Here is a 19,863-nt window from a genome sequence, read left to right as displayed (position 1 = left end):
CCCACAATCATTTATTTAAGCCAAGAGGAGGAATCAGATTTCCTAAAATCAAATGGTTGGAGCTGTGGTTTCGTACTTTTTAAAGAGGGGGTGAGTGCCTCGCTGTTATAGAGGCTGGCTGGAACTCCTGGGCTCCACTGACCCTCCCAGGAGTAGCTGGGACTTCGGGTGCGCGCCTCCATGTCCGGCTTGGAGTTGGTGAGGGGTACACCAGGGAGGCGGCCCTTTGCTCAAGATGACACGGAACTGGGCTTTGGGCCGCAACCCGGCTCTGGGGCCGCTGGCTTCTGCCTAAGCCCAAGGGACTGCGCTTTCTTTAGGCTGCAAAGAGAAGAAACTGGGTGAAAGTACCAAAGCGCGGTCGGGGAAGGCGGGAGCGCAGGTTTGTTCACATACGAGGCAACTTCGCCTAGGGCCGGCCCCCAGCCAGGTGCCTCAGTCGGGGAAGCAAGCAATCGAGGGGGCGGGAAAGGACCACCCGGGATTGCTGAGACACAGTCGGCGCTCGGGATCCTTGTCCTCCCAGGCCTGGGCTGTTCCGCTGGCTCGGTTGGAACAGCAGCGCCGCCTGCCGGTCTCCTCGTGCTTGTGCGGGCGCCGAGCCGGAGAAGTCTTCCCGGTGTCTGGAGGCTGCGGGCAGAGGCAGCCTTCAGTGGGCTGCACACACCAACATTCCGGGCCTCCCCTTTCAAAATAAAGTCCCTCGGGCTTGGCCACCGCCATCAGCGACCTGGAGCTCCAACGATTCGAAACCATTCAGGAGCTTCTAGCCGGGTCCCAGATTTCCGGTCCCTCGGTGCTTAGCTGGTGCGCGTCTTTAAAAATCACCGCAGGGTCTCACTGCGTTGCTTGGTACCTCGCTTTTGCTGAGGCTGGCTTTGAACTCGCCATCCTCCTGCTGTAGCCTCCCGAGTCGCTGGGATTACAGGCGTGCGCCGCAGCGCCCAGCGACATGTTTAATTAAAATGACAAAATACAGTCGCTGGAACCGATCTGTTCCAAACGAGAAAAATGAGTTGCTTGGAATCTCGAGTCGCGGCTTCCGGGTCCGCAGGGCAGGCGCTGCCGGGGTTGGAGGCCTCGCTGCCGGGTACTGCGCCTGCACCTCGCCGCGCTCCGGGAGTGACGGGCCTGCGCACCGACCCGTCGGGCAGACGCCACGGACGCGGCCCAGCTGGGCGAGGAATGGGGAACACCGTCGCCCAGGCGTCCTCTAGGAAATGGGGGCGACGCTGGGCACGTGGACGTCCTCGTGGGTGGCCTTGGGGAGGGGCTTGGAGTCTGAGCCCGGGTGAGCGCGAGCGAGCACTACTGGCCCATCCGACAGCAGGGAAAGGGCGAGGCTGCAGCCGTCCCAGCCGTGGCCGCGCACAGATGCCGTGACACCGGTTTGGACAGCTGGATAATTTGAACATGAGCAAATAACAAACTTTCTTCCATTTTTCTGCCTAAATCATTCAGAGTCAAATTTAAACACTAGTTTCTGAGGGAGGGTGAAGGAGAAGGAATAAATGAAAAGTTCTGTTTGAGAAAACTTCTTGCCGGTTTTGTCTGGTTTTCGATTTTCAAAAATAGCTTTTATTTAATAACAATAAATGCAAATACAGATTTGCCCCCTGAACAGTTTTAGAGGGCATAATCATTTGGTAAATAGCTTTTTCGTTTCGCGTTCTGTCATCCAAGAGGAGCCATCACAACACTGGATGTATGTTCAAGACTAACCCTAGAAATGAAGAAATAAATGTTGATTGTTAGGGTTGTTTTGTTTTGTTTTTTAGAGACACTTGTAATTGTGCCCAAGACTCATCACTTTCCAGTTTGAAGTATCTGAGTCCATATGCCATGTGCATAGTAATAAATTGTTGATAGACAGTGATATGGCCACATACAATTCATAGGTATGGTAAAATAACAGGATAATAATTAGAAGAATTTGGATTTCTGAAATATACATTATTTTTAGTAAAGTGGTTTTGGGGAAAATATTTTTATCTTTTATATTTGTACTCCAGTATTTTTGTTCTGCAAGCTTCTATATTGCTATTTATTGGTTAATGGTGTCTGGGTTCTGGCTTCCTGACGTCTTCTATTTGTTTCTGGCAACACAAATATACCCTAACATGATTCTGTCTAGAAAATTGGAGCTTGTATGGGGCAAGTACCAAAAATTGCATACAGTTCTATTGGATTTTTGTTGTCTTGTTTTAAAACATTACATACACGAAGTGAAAGAACGATATACTAAGTGTCTCTCATGAATAGAAGACAGAGTCTGCCCAGGTCATTTTTAACAGCTTCTAAACTGTGGTTTAGTACTTAATCCTTGTTGCTGATTCTATGAATCATCAATAAGTTAAAATTATTTAAGTGTCATACACACAACATGCCATTGTATGTTTGTACTACAATGACTAGCTTCTTCATTGTTTTTCATTGTTTGCTTTCCTGAGTGTGGAGAGGATTTATCAACTACAACTTGTATAAAACCTATTATTGACATACTACAGATTACAAAGTGTTATAATAGCAGATTGTCAATCCTGAAAGTTCTGAGATAACGCACAAATAATTAGAGAAGAATTATTTGTTTGTTTGTTTGAGTTAGTTGTAGGGGAACACAGTACTTTTATTTTATTTTTCTGTGGTGTTGAGGATCGAATCCAGGGCCTCACGGGTGCTAGGCAAGCATTCTACCACTGAACCACAACCCCAGTCCCAAGAATTATTTTCTAGAAGTTAACTCTCAAATATTAAATGCATGAAATGCCTAGCATTCCTACTTACCAATAAAATGTTAGACACAAAACCAAACACGGGACATGAATATTATTTTTTAAGTAAATGTGTGCGTGTGAAGGTATGATTTGGTAATCATTTCATCTCAGGGAAATCTTTGTATCAAAACCGATAGTATTTTGGTGTATGGATTAGATCTCTAGAATCCAGTAGAAAGAAGAACAAACTGGTCATTTAACTCTGGGGCTTGGTAACTTAGTTGATGTTATCTACAACTGTGATAGTTAATGACAAATTCCAATTTGGAAACACTGTTGTTAAAACAAATGTAATGTTTGGGCACTAGAGACATAGGAGCCAAAGGTCACCTATGCACTTGCCCCCACCTTCTTTGACTGATTCCTTCAAGAGAAATGTCAAGGTAAATGTTCGTATAATCTCTAGAATGGACAGATTCTATTTTATTTAGAATTTGAGAGTTTCTTCAAGATCTAATTTCATAACTTGCAAGAATGTCATGATATATCTTATATGTAACCCATATATATATTATATTATGTATAACCCATATATATTATATATCATAGATATAATTTCCTTTGATTTGTAGCTAAGAAGACACTGAGTGCTGTTTTGGCCAATATCATTCAGTTAGTGACAGCCATAGCTGTAGCTGTCACTAAAACCTGCTTGGTTTCCTAAAATCATCGTGCACCCTCTTTAAGAAGAAAAGCAAGAGGAAAAAAGGAAAAATGAATATATGATTTAATGAGAGTCAGAAGTTCATATAGTCTAGGAAGAAGATAATTTAAATGTTTTATTTACAAGTTAATCTACATAATTTAGATATGAACTGGGGTTTTCTTTATCCTCCAAAGAGAAGCGTATTTAATACAAGACCTGCTGGTACACTAGGAATGAAGGGGACTCATGAGGACTAAAGTACAATGCTTGATGACTTCGAGGGACGAAACCACATCAGAAAATGAAAAGGACAGCAGATTCTTGAAATAGCTACTGGAAAAGTACCTTGCCAATATGGAGAGATTGAGATGCAAACTGTTTCAAAATTACAAAAATTTTAATGCCATCTAGTTAGAGATCTGCCTCTCTGCTCCTTTTGGGCTAAAAAATGTACTGATCAATTATAAGAAGGTTCCCAACAACACCCTCAACTAATCTTGATTCGCCTTGAAACTAGATGCGTTTGGGGAATTTTCTTCTGACAGATGAAAGGATAAGGAAGTTATGCAGATTAGTAACTTGTCTTCACATCTGAAATGTTAGTTAGTGCTTTGCCGCCAAGATTATATACAGACACCTAGGCAGTGGAAATCAGTAGACCACAGACTTGAGGATATTTTGACAAAGTAAGAAAAAGCAAAATGCATTGGAGAAAATTCTGGGACAGGGTATTCTATCTGAATTCGAGAAATTATACTGTTCAAAAGTTCTTTGTAAAGCCAGACACGGTGGTGCAGGCCTATAATCCCAGTGACTCCGGAGGCTGAAGCAGGAAGATCTTGAGTTCAAAGCCAGCCTCAGCAAAAGCAAGGCGCTAAGGAACTCAGCAAGACCTGTTTCTAAATAAAATACAAAATAGGGCTGGGAATGTGGCTCAGTGGTTGAGGTTCCCTGAGTTCAATCCCTGATACACACACACACACACACACACACACACAAAAGTTCTTTGTAAGGACTCTGGAGCTCTTTGCAGAAGATGGCTCGTGATTATTTAAAAAGCAGCAGTTTGTCGTTATTAGGGTCTAAGTATTGTGTATGTATGCTGTAAAGATACTTTTGCTGGGGGGCAGTTGGCTTGGTGCTCACTGGTGGGATTCAGACCCCTTGGGGAAGAGGAGGTAGGTTTGAGCATGGCAGGAGGGGACACCTTGGTATCAGTGAATTACCAAATTTTGGGGAAGGTGCAAGGGGTATTTTTCTGAAAGTACACTCGAGCTGAGGGTAAAAAGCTAGGATTGGTAGGCTGGGTCCAGAACACTGATAGGGGCACAGTCAAGGTCCCATTTCCAAGGGGCGTCCCATGCAGGAATAGCTTGAGATGAGAGGAAGTCCCAAATCACACATTGACAGAGCAAATTTCAGCAATCTTGACATTGGTCATCTTGACGTTGGATTACTCTGATTTCCAAATTGTGAAATAATAGCCTGAATTTAAATTTTCCAAGAAAAACTTAGTTTTGATTTTTATTATTAATATAGAACTATTCTGTGTTCAATATTAGAATTAGTTATTTTTTATATCAGATATTTGTTACTACATGTTACATGCATGATGGAACACAATTTTACACAATCCTAATAAATATAAACACATTAGGGGAAAAAAGATGCTTTTGCTTACATGACCTCATCTGATTCCCATGTCAAAGTTAAGGAAGTAGTAACTCAGGCCTCCCCAAAGTCAGTAGGATGGAAAAAAGTCTGTCTCTAAAACGAGATTCAAAGAGCAGCCCTAAAAACCATATGACCTTTCCTTTTTTTTTTTTTTTTTTTTTTTTTTTTTTGTACCAGGGATTGGACCCAGGAATACTTAATCACTGAACCACCACATCCCCATATCCCCAGCCCCCTCCCTTTTATTTATTTATTTTTATTTTGAAACAGGATGTCCCTAGTTGCTTAGGGCCTCACTAAATTGCTGAGGCTGGCTTCCAACCTGTGATCTTCCTGCCTCAGCCTCCCGAGTGACTGAGATTACAGGCAGGCGCCACCAGGCCTGGCTTCCTTCCCGTTCTGTAGCTGAGATTTCTTTCATTTCTGTTCATTGCTCCCGCTCCTGCCCCAGTGGTCAAGAATATTAGTGTTTATATATTTTAATTGCTATTTAAGGAATTTCTCTTTGTCAATGTAAGCACCTCACTAAATATTAATAGAAAGAAGAGTAACTTTCCTCAACAATCCATCTTGTTAACTTCATTGAATGAATAAGATAAAGTCACGAATTATTCACAGGAGGGAAAAAACCAACTCGGGCTGCTTTCCCTCCACATACACCTTTTTTTGTTTGTTTTTAAACTTGAGTCCCACAATACTGGTACATTTTATTTCCATTTTTATCTTAAATTCCTAGCCTTACCATATTTAGTACTGTGGCCATATTAATTTTTTTAAAAAGTTATCTTATGCAAAAGAATTATTTGGGGGGAAGATAACCCCTCCCCAAAATTTGTTTTCTTGAACAGTCAACAGATCCAAGAATCTTCCTCGCCTAACTTAATTTCTTTGTTGTTGTTTTTGTTTGATTTTGGATTTTGTTTTGTTGATTGGTGCTGGGGATCGCTTAAGTGCTCGCTGTACTACTGAGTTACACCGCAGCCCCTGAAGTTAGTTTTCAACAGACGCCTGGCCTTCATGGGGAGATCTCTGCGGTCTCAGTTTGGGAACAGCCACTGTGTAGAAAGGTGCTGGAACTAGTAACTTCTGATTGGGTAGGAACTGGGGCCCTTTCCGGGTCGGCTCCAAACAGAGCGCGTTGAGCGGGCCGCACCTCAACTCTTCCCAGAGCGCGCGCGCCTCCTGGCGGCCTAAGCCGATGACTCAGATCCCCGGTTGCCGGAGGACTCTGGGACCCCCATCCTACCCAGTGCTGAAGGCTCTTGGAACCGCTATGTAATCTGGTCTAAAATAACCTCAGGCAGCCGGGGGTGAGCCTCCCTAAACTCGGCTACACTGACCACTTGCGCCCTGCTCCATATTCTCTGGGGCTCACTCCGGAGGTGACAAGAAGTCCTAGCGTCCGAAGCGCGGTAACCTTTCAGGTCTGCACCTTTTCCGAGGCCTAGGAGGCTTGGCAGGCAATCGCAGCAGCGAGCCCGGTACCTGCATTTCAGAGAGTAGCCGAGCGAGCGCCCGCCCTGGCCCCCAGACCCATGCACAAAGGGCCGAGCCCCGGGAAGGGGAAGAACTTGTAATCGTTTGCAGCGGGACAATGCCGACTTTTGAACCTCTAACCACTAAGCAAACAACCCTCGTGCTCTTGTTCCACTGTCCAAACAGGGTTTATTGACAGGCGTTTCACGGCAACGCATAGCAACGGCTGCCCCAGCGGAGGGCCGGCGTGTGGGCGCGGTCAGGGCGCGGGGCTGCTTTCCCTCCCCCGGCCTTGAGATACGCGGACAGTGGGGATCGCCCTGGACCTGAACAGGCACCGGTAGCCCAGCGGACGCCCACGCGGCCTCCTGTTTTGTACCAGCACCCTCCCCTTATCTCGACTCTAAAGCCAGGTGCCCGCGGGCTCTGCCCCAAGAGCCCCTTTCTCAATCCAGGAGCGCAATGCGCCATCCGGAAGGGCTACAAAGTTGGGGACGTGCAGCAAGGGGCATTTAGGCCTCCTTCTGTCTCCCAGCTGGGCTCAGCCTTTTCTTTCTCGCAACCCTTGAGGTGCCTCTTCGCTCGTTGGAGGCAATAATTAGGCTCTAAAGCGTTTGGAAGATTGAAATGGGGGACAAGCTCTCCTTTCCCAGGCCCATTCGAAGCGCCCAGTACCGCGGTCCCCAGGACCTAAACCCGGTCCCCAGCGGATCAACTAGATAATAAGCAACACTGCAAGGATCTTCTTATACAGATTCCTGAGTTCTTGTCTGTGGTGGGTGGGATGGGGATGGAATAAGGACACCACGGGATAGGGGAAAGAGGGTAGGCGGAAAGGGCTTAAGGAAATGCCCAGTGATTCAGAGGACTCTATTCATGAAAACGTTGTCTTGGGAAAATAGAATATATCTTTTTCTTGTGGGGCATCCATAGGAAGGAAGGGGTCACTGACAGAGAAGTTTGCCTAGTGTTTGCATCGCCTTGGTGTGTGTTTGATGAGATGCTGAGGCAGAGGAGGCCCTCTCGGCCCCACCCCCCATAATTCCGCAGCAGCTGGGAAGCAGCTGACCATTCAGATGTGCATTTTGCCCAAAGGCACCCCCAGGAGAACCACACATTCCACACTCGAAGGCTGGACTCAGGCTTGGGGGCAGGGAAGGTCTCTGAACCTGCTCCCTCAGGCTTCTGACGCTCTGGGGTAAAGTGAGGCTGCCCAGATAACCTTCTCCATTTCTCTCCCTGATTTTTTCCTACTTTTAGCTTGCAACAGGTGAGATATTTCATTTCTTAGAAAAAAATTTCCATTAAAATCTAAAGAAAATCAATTACAAAATCTGAAATCTGGAAAGTTCATTTATCTTTTTTTTTTTTTTTTTTTTTTCTTTTTAGAAAAATTCAGCTGTGTTCAGATACCCCCTTCCCTTCACCATATCACTTCTCTCCCCATGGATCCAGAAGGCTTTTAAAAGGCTGGCTGGGATGTTACACAGACCAACAACCCAAACAGCAGCAACAACAACAAAAACTCCCCTTCTTCATCAGGCCCAAGATTGTGAAAATGACAGGAAGTCCAGGTTAGCTCTGGCATTTATAGCACTGACATACATTCAGCCCAGAGAAGCTCTGGTGACAGGCTTTCTAAACAAGGCCCTGGGCGGGGGCCTCCCATGTTATGCCTGGAGTCCACTCACCACCACCCCTCACACACACACACACACACACACACACACACATACCCCACACACTCACATGCACCAGCTAAGCCTTTCCTGGTCTGGGAAGGGAGAAGAAAGACACAGACCACCTGGGGGTTCTGCAGTCTTTGGTCAGTCCAGCTTTCTATCTTAGCTGCCTCTGGCTTCTGCAGTTTAAATCATGCTTGCCCCTGAGGCAGGAGGGCCAGCTGGTCCTTGGAAGGCATTGAGCAGGAAGCAGCCATCTTGGCTCCGAGTGTTGCTGGTTCCCTCTCTCCCCTCAGCTCCAATCAGAGATGCAGCTCACAGATTTTGGAGGCAAAGAGCTGGGGCAGAAGGGACGAAGGCTTGGTCACTGTAGCCAGTCCAGGCAATACTTTTGCCAGTACCAAATGAAGCCTCACTGGTCATTTCCTGTATCCTCGCTGGCAAAATGTCAGATGGGAAAAAGTAAAAAATCTGGAAGATATCTTCCTTGAGGTCCCCCCAATCCCACTTGTCTTTACTCCTGGCCCCCAAGCTTCCTCTGAGAGCTAGACTTGTAGTTATGTTTGTAGGTGGGAGGGAAGGGGTCTCTTCTGAGGATTCTAGCAGAGTCCATGCTCCTCATGGCTCAGCCTGGAATTGCTCTGGTGCAGCCACAGACCACTGTGGGTCACTGGGTGACAGTGGGGTTTAACACCCCCCCAGTTGGCCCCAGAACCCCAGGGACAGAGCCAGGCACTGAGCCTTGGAGGGAAGACACAGGACTCAAGGGCTCCGGGACACTTCTCAGAGGCCCTGGCTGTGGCTGGGGAGGCTGTTGGGGAGGTGGCTGGGGCTGCTGCTGCTGCTGTTGCTGTAACTTCTTCTTGTTGATTTTTCTTTCCTTTGCTCTGCGGTTCTGAAACCAAATTTTAACCTAGAAATGGAAAGGTGGAGCAAAACAGAAGATGTGAAGGAAAAGGGGAACTGTGGCACCAATATCTTCCTCTCCAACAAAAGAACCCCAAACTCGTCATTGGAAGTTTTCATTGGATATCTTCCTAACAGCCTAACCCTGGAGCCATTTCCACACCCAACTCAGCCTCCTGAAAAGAGTCTTCCTCCTTCCTTGCTCCCTGTGTTTCTTTGCAAAGGAATCTTTACTGGAAAAGTACAGAGTCTCAGAACCAAGGAAAACAGAAACTTGCTACAAGTCCCTCCCTACACAAGCACAAGGAGGCCAGCGCTAGGTATACTTCACATGACAACCTTTGTCCCTCATAGCTAAACTGAACTGTAATATTCCTCACCTTGGAGCTGAAAATGAGATTTAATGTGGAGCCTCCTGGCTATGAGTTTGACCTGCTTTTGGTTTTGTTTTGCTTTGCTTTCCAGACTATAGAGAGTATTCATAAGCCAAGTGTTGCCCCTCTAGTTTTTATGAGCAGAAACCGGGCTCTTTATTTTTCCTAATGATGGGCACAAAGAAAACAGGTCTTGGATAAGTCTTTATTGCCCAACTAGAATTCAAGATTAAAGTAATGCTCTTGGCTTTTTCTTGCACCTCTCTGAAAAGAAACTTTCAATGACAACAGAAAATATAACCAGAGGTAGAAGGAAGCCTTTAAGAAAAGCATTCAAAATGCAAATGCCCTGTTAATCCCACAGAACTAAGTGGACCCTGGCCAGGCTTCCCAATTCTTCCTGGAGGTCTCCCCCAAGCAGCAGCCAGGCCTGCAAGCGCAGGGTGAGTCCCACCTGTCTCTCAGAGAGCCCCAGTGTGGCAGCCAGCTCAGCTTTCCTCCGAATGGTGATGTAGCGACTGTAGTGAAACTCCTTCTCCAACTCCAGCCGCTGGTGGTCCGTGTACACCACTCGGTATTTGTCTTTCGTCCTGGTTTTCACTGTGGAGGAAGGAGAAGTTAGGGCTGAGAACCACAAAGCCCATCAGTCATAGGTAATGACAAACCTCCCTAACTGGGGGCCATTTCTCTTCCTCCACCACCCTGGGAGGCCAGGGGGTTTGGCTGGTTCCTGCCAAGTCTGACAAGACCCCCCAGAGAATCCTGGGGGAGAGGGAGGGTGTGAGGTTAGCAGGGCAACTAAACTAACCTTGGGGTTAAGTGGTTTTTAAAAATTTAGAAAAACTAAAACCTCACCCACAGAGAAGATAGCAGAACCCAGCGCAGCTCACCATTTTGATAAACCAAATACAGTACTGAAATACATTTAGCACCAAAGGAAGGGGACCAAGTGGGGGGGGGGGGGAGTGGCCAGACTCTGGGAATATCCAGATTATCAGATCTATCTATCAGAGACCAGCATCCCATCTGGAAACAGTTGGAGTTCTATGTGTTGTGGGATAGGAGTTAGTTTGTTTTACTACAAATGGAAAGAGGGATACAGGAGCTGACAGCTTCCCTCAAGTCACCAGAATTATCCTGCAGTCACATCAGATCATCCAAATGAATTCTGGGTTGGGCTCAGGCAGTAACCTATGCTGGCAGGCAGACTGTAGCTCCTGCTGGGGACAATATACCTGCTGGAACCAGGTGTAGCCTTGGGTACTTTTTCTTTTTTAATCCTCCATTTATTCCTACTGCAAACCCCACTAGAGCTATTCTGACCAGTGATCTATGATCATTGGATTGAGTCAACATATTAAATCTTGGGTTGATTGTTTTACTGGAGGGCCTTGACAAATAGTGTCACTGCTGTTGGAGCAGGCCCGGGCCTGGCGTCTCCATTGCGTCTGTCCCGGCCGGCCCTTGTCCTATCCCTGGCCAGGAGTCGTTTTCTCTGACTGGGTCCCAGGTAGGGGTGGTCTTGGAGCTGAGCAGGTTCAATCAATCCAGTGCCCAGTCCTACAGGAAGATCTAAAGGGTCTGGGAGTTGCCTTTGGAGGTGTTTAATGCCCCGCAGACCGACTTTGTTCAGGTAAAACCCTTTGCAAACCACAACAAAAGCGCCCTGGGAAGATACAGGCGGGATCAGAGAGAGCTCCCCCAAGCCGCTGAAAGGGGAACACAGCCGCAAACAATGCAGGACAAGGCGATCTTATCAAAGAAAAGCCCTTTCAATGCCTTAATAACAACCGCATTCTGTTTGAATTACCACTACTGAGCAAATGGCGGCCGGCTTTCATCCCCCTCCCTGCCAGGCGCATTAACATAAACACTGCCCGGCAGGCGCATTTGAATGGGCGCTGCGAGCCCGACCCCGCGCCTGCTAAGGGAACTAACACGTCCCGGGCTCTGGGCGCCTTGTGCGTGGTGGGCGCGTTCATATGCACTACCGCCCGAAACCCACTACCGCCGCCCTTGGTATGATCCCTTGGCTCAGGTGAGGGAAGAGACTAGGCTGCACAGGCTGGGACTGGAACCCACTTGGAAAATAAAGGACGCGTCCAGGCCTGGGGAGCCGGGCACAGGATAGTTTCCCTAGCCGAACACCCCAGGAGCGATACTCGCCTTGGGGTGCCTTGGAGTGGCCTTTGTTCGGGTGCTGCCCTTTCAGTGTCCGGGGCGGGCGGGGGAACGCGGTGACCAGGACCCGGTGCGCTCTGCGACCCGCGCCCCAAGAGCCTTGGAGGCGCCCCGCACCCCCTGGGAACCAAGGAGGGGGGCTGAAAAGGGGGAGGGATGAGAGGGACTTGTCAGAATTCATTATTGACTGCGAAAGTCACCACCCTCTTTCCGGGCCCTAAAAGAGACAATGGCAGGGCTGGGAAGGTGTATATCAAAGCCGGCGGGGCCGCGTACCCACCCCCCTCCGCCCCTTGACAGATGACGCTCCGCAGAGGAGTCGGGCTCTGGCCCCGCGGGCCGCAGCCTCCCCACATTAACATCACAAGGACGCCCGGCGCCGACCGCGGCCTTGCCACCTCCGCGCGGGACTTCACAGCGGCCTCTCATCTGCTGACCCCGCGGCCTGGGCTCCTGCGGCTTCCCATCCCCCCTCCCCACGGCATCCGATCCTAGCCCCGCGGCCACTCTCCTCGGACACGCACTGGGTCTTAGACCACAGGTGACCCTTGCCAACTGTGCCCCTGAAGCTCGGATCCGAGATGCGCCGGTGCTAGGACAAGGGCGCCTCCCCTTGGGGAAAGGACCACTCCAAGGCTCAGAAGCCCACCCGGAGTTGATCTGTGGCCTTCTCACTCCAGGGCATTTCCCAACAGGGCGCTCCCAGCATGTGCGCAGTGACGCAGAAGTCGATGTTCAGAGACAGCCCCCAACGGGCGCTCTGATTTATACGGCTGTAATTGACTATAAACCTCTGCAAAGTGGCTATAACTTACAATGCGGGCCGGCTGGGCCAACAAGGAAGGAAGTGGGAAAGCGGAAGCGCTGAGAACTGGGGAGCACTTCATGGAGTAAAAAGAGGACTCAAATAACTCTCCCACCACACCTATCCTCACTTCCTTCCCACCTTCACACACACACTTCAATACCAGTAAGAGCAGACCTGGAGCCAATGGGTCCCACATCCCAGCAAACCTAGGGTCTTTGAGGGAAGGAGTCTTGAAAACACACATACACACACACTATCCTTGAAAAGAAAGTTCAGGAAAAATGACCCTTGTCTGGAGCAGCGGTTGAATCACGCCAGAGTTTTCTCCCCCCTTTTCTTGCTCTTTCCGTAGACACAAGAGGACTCCCGCAGCTTCTTTCTTGAATAATCCCTCTGCAGACCAAAGGTTCAGGGACCTGGGCGCGCCCCCTTCCCCTGAGTCTTTCGGTCAGCACCTTCTTTCCGGCGACAGCAGCTTTCTCGGTCCCTCTGCTCTCTGAAGCTCCGACCCCTTGGATTGGCCTAACTGGCCAAACATAGGCCCACATGCAGCCTTGCCGCCCTTTCTTCCCACCCGCCTCTCTTTTGGGGTGGCTCAGATGGGGGAGGACAGCACGGAGAGAAATGATGTAGATACGGCGCCACAGAAGTTCAAAGCTCCTTCTCCTCGGCGGCCAGGAGCTGCCCAAGGAATGCAGGAGGCAGCAAGTGAGCGGGAAGTGGAGCTCACGCCAACATTCGCGGGATCTTCCCGAAGGTGTCCCGTGGTTGTGAATGAGGAACTCTTGGAAAGAGGAAGCCTTTCTTCTGCCCTAAACTGAACCCAGGGTGGTGAGACCCCAAGAATCCATTCCCGGGAGCAGCAGCCGGTGAAGCCCCCAGAGCCTCCCTGAACTTGCTCCCTCGTCTGCCCTTCGGGCCCGAAGCTCCCAGACAGCCCGGATGGCCCTGTGAGCCCTGGATTCAGGCCCTCCCAGCAGCCGTCGGCTGGGCGCGCGCCTTCCCAGGGCCCACTGGTAGGGCGCCGCCACAGCTTACCTTGGCTTCCGAGGGACGGTTGCGCTGGCTTCCGCATCCACTCGCACAGGTTCCGCCGCTGGCCACCCGGGGACAGCTGCTCCGCAGCGGCAGTGGCAGCGGGTCCGGGAGGGCCGGGATTAAGCGTCTGCAGCAACCCCGAGGCGCAGGAAGGCGCGGCAGCCGGGTGGTGCGGGTGGTGATGCGCGTGATGGTGCGGGTGGTAGTCTGCAGGGCTGCTGTAGCCCATGGCGGCGGCCGGGGAGCCCCCGTTGAGGCCGTGGGCAACCGCGTTAGCTGCAGCCGCTGCGCCTCCCGGCCCGTAGCCGTTCCAGTCCTCGCGGAGTGGGGCACCGTATGCTGCGGGCCAGGACGGCCCTGGGGACTGAGCGCTGTCCAAGTTCGCAGCCGCAGCAGCTGCGGCCGCCACGTGGTAACCACCGTAGTCCGGGTACTGAGGGGGGCTGACGAAGTTCTGCGGTGCCAGGTTGAGGCCACCAGAGTGGCGCACAGAGCTGGGGTACATGCTCACGTCCTTGTCCAGAAGGTAGCTCACGTACATGGTGGCGAGGGCCTGAGAGCAGACCTCACCATACTGCCTGGGGAGGAACGCTGAAGGCTGCCGGGGGAGGGGGTGGAAGGGGCGACGGGGAAAGGGTGAGGGGGCGAGAGAAACGGCGGGTGGCTGCGCCCCAGCCTGCGCAGTGCTCCGTGGCTCCGCGCGGCGCTTCTGCCTCCGAGGCGGTCCTTCCCTTTGGCCTGCCTCCTCCCTCCCTCTCTTTTTCCTTCTTTCCTCCCACCTCCTTCCCACTAGGCAGCAGAGGCGGGGAAGACCCGCCACAGGCTGGCGTGCGGAGCCCCAGGCCGGCGGCCTTACGTGATTAACGAGTGTTTACAAGACTCTATTAGTAATGACACAGACACCAATGGCTGGAGACGTCGAGGCGCAACGCTCCTTCTGCGCACAACCCCCCGAAACCCGATTTGCATTTTAAAAGATAAGGGGCGGGGGAGTTCGCGAGAGGGCAGGGACCTGATCACAGCTAAATATTCAAACCTTTATTGTTGAGAGCTTCCTCCTTCCAACCTGGTGCACTTTAACCTCCAATCACAGGTTCAAAGAATGAAATCAAGAGACTTGCAAAAGCCAGGGGGAGAGAAAGAGCTATCTTGGTGGGAATCTGGGTTTAGAGGCAGAAGCAGTCTTGTTTATGCATTCGCAGGGAAAGGGGCGATCAAGAAACTCCTGTCCCTAAGAGAAAAGGAAAAAAGAAACCATTGCTTTGATGGGAACATTTCTGACCAGCCAATGGGGTGACCAGAGCGGAGCCCTAAAAGAAGGTCGTATTCCTTCTTGCCCTGCGCCCCTGGCCTGGACGACATCTGCCCCAAGCAACTATCAGCGCTAATTATTTTCTTGCCCAAGGAAATCACTTGCCCTCCGCAGAAGATAAATTAGGCTGCGTCTTCAAACTCATCTTATATTTGGAATTTGAGTTGTCAAAGCAATTCATTAAAACACTATTCAAGAACCAAACGTCTTAACTACGAAACCAATGGGCCCGTGGTAGAAGTTTGACTAATGGTTACTTGGGAGGGCAGTAATTGAAGGGAAGTCAGGAGGTGAAAACCAGTGTGTTGGCAACTTTCTATTTCTTGAACAAAGTACTGGTTTCATGGTGTGTTTGTTTCGTGGAAATTCAGCGACCTACACTCACATGTTTATTATATTTAAATAAGTGGCTAAAAAGCAAGGTAAAAGGGACTCTGGCATTTCTGCTAATACATACCTTTGTGTTTATGTCTTACATCATATCTGTGCCTTAAAAATCCTTTCTCCTTTACAAAGTAAAACATTCTGTTTCTCATCTCCAGTGAACGGGAAGGCAACCCGGGCATTATCAATTATTGCTAATGAAAAGCTCTGATGTGCAAAGGCTCAGAAGGAATTCCTCTTTGGCTTAAGAGCACTGTGACCAGAGGGCCCAGGTCTGAAAGTGGCCATTTGGGGACACCAGTGTTGAGGCCAGGATTAGGAACTAATCAGACAGGAGTAGAGAGGCAGCATGAATAGGCTCCCATTCATTCCCATCTCTATTTCAGCAATAATTTGGAGAGCACCAACCCCGGTCATTTGACTTCTCTCTGAGATTCAGTTTTGCTGCCAGGCTTGGGTATGAGGCAAAGCTGGGCAGCTGACCCCACAGTGCTGAGTGCACTGGGAACCCAAGTGGACGGACTGCCTTCATTCCTGGACACCTGCATTTCTTGGTCCTCTCAGATATTTGTCACTATTCCCTTCATCTCTAGAGCACTTTCCAGTGTCCCTTATCTCCCTTGATCCTCACATCTCCCAGGATCAGGGACAAAGCTGATGTCATTACCCTCCTCATTCAGGTGACAATCACCAAGCCATCTAGTTAAGAGACCAAAGCACTATTAGAACTAGCCTAGGGGTGCAGGAACCTGTGCTTTCTGGTTCCTCCTGTGCTTTTGAGTTTTGTCAGGAAGAAGGTTAAAACGGGGTGTCGAGGGTACACAGGAGTCAGGAGCTGTATTCCCAAGAGGCAGGGGCTGCAGCTGGTCCTCCTGGAGGCCCTCCTAAGGGCCTGACTGGGACAGCCAAGTGCCACTTCACATCTCAAGAAATAAAACTAGAATTAAGTTGCAAACCCCATTACAGAAACTTAATCAAGGGAAAGACAGAAAGGCGTGTTAGCAGTCCTGATGGGGCGGTTATGTGGGAGGTTAAGTGGTGGGCATTGCAGACTTTTGATCTGGTAAAGATCTTCCTCCTCTTCCTGGATACAATTCCCCTTTCCGTCCCTCACGACCCCCTCCCAGGCTTGAGCTCTGGAAACCCGGGCCAAGGCAAGTCTGTATCTTCGGAATGCTGGCATTCTTTGGAACAATCGCTTTATTAGGGACAGCCATTCCCTGAGCCCTGTGGTGGCCACTTCCTGAGTTTTTATGACCCCGGCCGCCCGGCTGCTGGCTAATTGTCCCCATTTTCCAGCTGTGTCTCTATGCTCTGCCCTGGAGAAAGGGCTCCAGCCTGTGCACCCAACTGCTTTGGGAGCAGCCAGGGCTTCTCTGGCCCTACTGGGTCACTCTGGGACCCCAGAGCTGGAGAAGCCACAGGGAAGCCTGAGATTTGCTTGAGGTGCTTGAACCCAAGAATGAAGACGAATTACTTTGACTCGTGGCAAAAAAAAAAAAAAAAAAAAAAAAAAAAAAAAAAAAAAGCAGGATGGGGGCTTCTCTGGCAGTAGCATGATCCTGCCTCCAGTCCTATGGTCTGGACTGTTTGGTGAGGGGAAAGGGACTGGTAAACAATGTTGCTGGACAAACTCCTCAGAGTGGAACTGTCCCCCCAATATCTGGGTTCCCTTATTTGCCAAGAGGACCCAACTGAAGAAACAGGATTGTGGGATCGTTCTGCCATCTATAGAAGGTAGCAGATGGTAAAGAGGCCTGGGTGTCTTTCACATAGACAGCCCTAGCAGGTTGGCAAGTTGGTGGTTCTTACCTTTCCTCTGGAGGCCTACCCTGAACTGGGGCAGTTCTCCAGCCTCTGAGTGCAGGCCTATGGCCCTAGCGAATACAGAGCCACCTGCATTACAGTCCTATTCTGGGCTTTTTTATTCCTGGGCCCAAAGTGCTTGGCAACTTTCTTAGAACCTCCTGGACTGAGTTGAGAATCCCCAAGAAGGGACTGGGATGGGCATTACCAACCCCTTCCATTGAAGGCCCCCTTCCATTCTATGTCTCTCAGTCATCCACCCAATGTGGGCCAAAGAAGCCTGCAATGATCACTCTATGGAAGGCAAACTTGTTCAGGAAGCTTGGGGCTGGAATTGGGCTGGAGCTGAAGCTGCAACCACACAGAGCCATGGCCAGAGCTGACTTCTAAGGGCAGGAGAGGGTGGGAAGAAAGAAATTCAGGTAAACAAAGCAACTGGAAGATAGGTAGGGCAGCCCCACCAGGTTATCAAAGGGATGTCTCTTTGTCACTGATGGTATAGAGGCCATTCCACATTCCTTGAAGAGCAACCCAGCTTCCAGGATCCTGCTAGTGGCCTGGGCAGGGGCTCCAGAGGGGGATGGGGAGCAGGAGGTTGCCGGAAGGGGTGGGTTGCCCTGCCAGGCAGATGAGACACTCCTTAAATCCACAGATCATTGACACAGCTCCCTCCCAGCTCAAAGGTCCCCAGTGTTTGCTCCTGCTAAGGGGACCCTGCTCTGCCCAGTATTTGTAGTTCCTAGAAACTGGGGAGCCCAGTGGTTCACATAACCCCGATAGAGCAAACTGTTTCTATTCACCTTAGCATGAAGGTCTACTTTCTGAATCCCTTTTAGATCAAGGAAATTATTCATAGAATGAATCCCTTCCATAATCCCTCTTCTTCCTATGCTAGGAAACTTCTGCCTGCACAGACCTGAATTCACAGGATAATTTAGAAAGAGTGAGAAGGAAGAGAATGTATTCTGGTGAAATTATTCAGCTTGGCATTCTATAGTTCCAAGGGGGGGAAAAACCGTTCAATCTCTACTTGGGAGTTTAAGGAGACTTCCAGTCATTTCATTCAATCAACAATCACACAAAGAAAGACTCAATAATGGACTATTTGACTCCCAACAACCCCACCCTGCCCTGTCACAGTCCACTCAGCTAACATCTCAGGGAAGGAAATCAATAAGTGTCCTTTCTATAGGGCCTCCCCAGAGTCCACCACCTGTCCAGCCCCATCAGGCCACAATGGAGCCCAACATGTTCATCCTGAACAGAAGGGAGGGGCCGCAGCTGCCCACAGCTGCCTGGACTTCATTGACAAGAGCAGATGTGGCCTCATCCTGCAGAATAAAGACCATTTTCTTCCTAAGCACACTGGGTGTCTGGTTCTCTCTACCTGAGGAAAACTTCCTGAATTCATGGGAGGTCATTGAGTCGTGTCACTTAGCTGCTGGGATGCAAGATCACAGGAGAAGGAAACAGAGCTGTATCACGCTCCTCTTCCAGGAACTGCTGAACTTTCTGGTTCTTAGCAGGGAATACATTTCTTTTTTCCTGCTCCTCTGTTCAAAATATATTCTCATGGCCAGAGGATCAAAGAAAATAAAAAGCCTCAGGAGTGGGGTAATAGTTGGATAGAGAAATCTGGTTTTGGTCATTGGGTGAAAGTTGTTCAAATAAATAGCAGTTGCCCTTTTTCTTACTTTGTTCTAGAATTAGGGTCTGTGGACATTGTACAGTTGTATAAAGCACTGTCATTCTGTGTGGTAGATGAACACAGAGAAAGATACAGAGGGCCTTACAGGGTTGGGAGGGAGGTCATATAGACTGGTTCCCACATGGGAAGCCCAGGCTTCCATCCCAACAGAAACTGATTGATGCGGGAGAGAATCAGCCCTCTCCAGGTCTGCTTCAGCCAAATGTTGCCACCTGGCTTTGGTATGGAGGGCCTTCAATTAGCATTTGTTCACTCACCATTGTCTCATGTCAGAATGACCTTTGTTTACCATATGAAAATTCATTCCCAGGAAGCTCTACAGGGTTTTATGTAACTAGTGAGGAAAGGAGCTCAGATAAATGTTCCACTCTCCTTGATTGACTGGGGCCATTGACAAGCTACTTTCTCTAGAGGGGAGTCTCTGGTCTTAGAAGTCATGTACCCCTTCTATTTTAAAAAGGAGAATCTGCCACCCAGAGAGGTTAGGTAATTTTCCAAAAGTTCTAACAGCTAGCCACAGGTACAAGTCCCTAAACTTAAATGAGCTACTAATATGTGTTCTTTTGCAACCCACAGCAGTCTGTACAGATGTTAATTATTACTATGGCTATGGTGCCACCCTGGAAACATATCCCCAACACAGAACCAACTAGCATGATTCAGGGAATCAGAATTCCCCACCCTACCCTACCCCCAACATGGAATAGGTTCTGCAGTTGTTATAATTCTTACCACTTCCCTTATACTGCTTATTTCTCTCCACAGGCACCTGCTAACTGCAGTTTGTTAATTTATTGAATTGTGAATTTATTGAATGGTGAATCTGTCCCAGATTTTCTCCAGTCAACAAAGAAGTTCTCCACGTGCTTTTTGTCTCACAGTATTCTCTATTCTTGAATAAAAACCGATATCCTGTAGCTGCTCTCTGGACTCACGTCTAATTTAAAACAAGTAAATGCCCTGTATAATATGCGTGTTGCCTTTCCCGCTTGCATTATGCCCATATCGCTGTCTGTAGACCCCCCGTGGCACACAGACCAAGAAGCCCACCACTTTAGATACTCTCTTTAAAAGGCCCCATTCAACTTCCCGAC

General features: G+C 49.3%; 1 protein-coding gene and 1 pseudogene across 3 annotated transcripts; one reads left to right on the top strand and one right to left on the bottom strand.

Moving 5' to 3' along the window:
• Window positions 1–4,610: 4,610 nt before the first annotated feature.
• LOC306658752 (acylphosphatase-1-like) lies at window positions 4,611–4,990 on the top strand (annotated as a pseudogene). Its single transcript has one exon. The product of its transcript is annotated as an acylphosphatase-1-like (transcript).
• A 3,160-nt stretch (window positions 4,991–8,150) lies between these two features.
• CDX2 (caudal type homeobox 2) lies at window positions 8,151–14,100 on the bottom strand (the record flags this gene model as incomplete). 2 transcript variants are annotated; one of them, XM_079139003.1, is made up of 3 exons in its annotated part: window positions 8,151–9,165; window positions 9,987–10,132; window positions 13,560–14,100. In XM_079139003.1, the coding sequence occupies 3 exons, from the start codon at window positions 14,098–14,100 to the stop codon at window positions 8,920–8,922; spliced, it is 933 nt and encodes a 310-aa protein (XP_078995129.1). In that variant the 3' UTR covers window positions 8,151–8,919. The 2 variants fall into 2 exon arrangements, with proteins under 2 accessions (XP_078995129.1, XP_078995130.1); XM_079139004.1 differs by having other exon boundaries at window positions 8,961–9,165; window positions 9,991–10,132.
• Window positions 14,101–19,863: the final 5,763 nt, after the last annotated feature.

Source organism: Sciurus vulgaris (genome assembly GCF_902686455.1).
Source record: "Sciurus vulgaris genome assembly, chromosome: 4".
In the NCBI taxonomy this organism is placed as follows: domain Eukaryota; kingdom Metazoa; phylum Chordata; class Mammalia; order Rodentia; family Sciuridae; genus Sciurus; species Sciurus vulgaris.
This window is presented reverse-complemented; position numbering and strand designations above follow the sequence as displayed.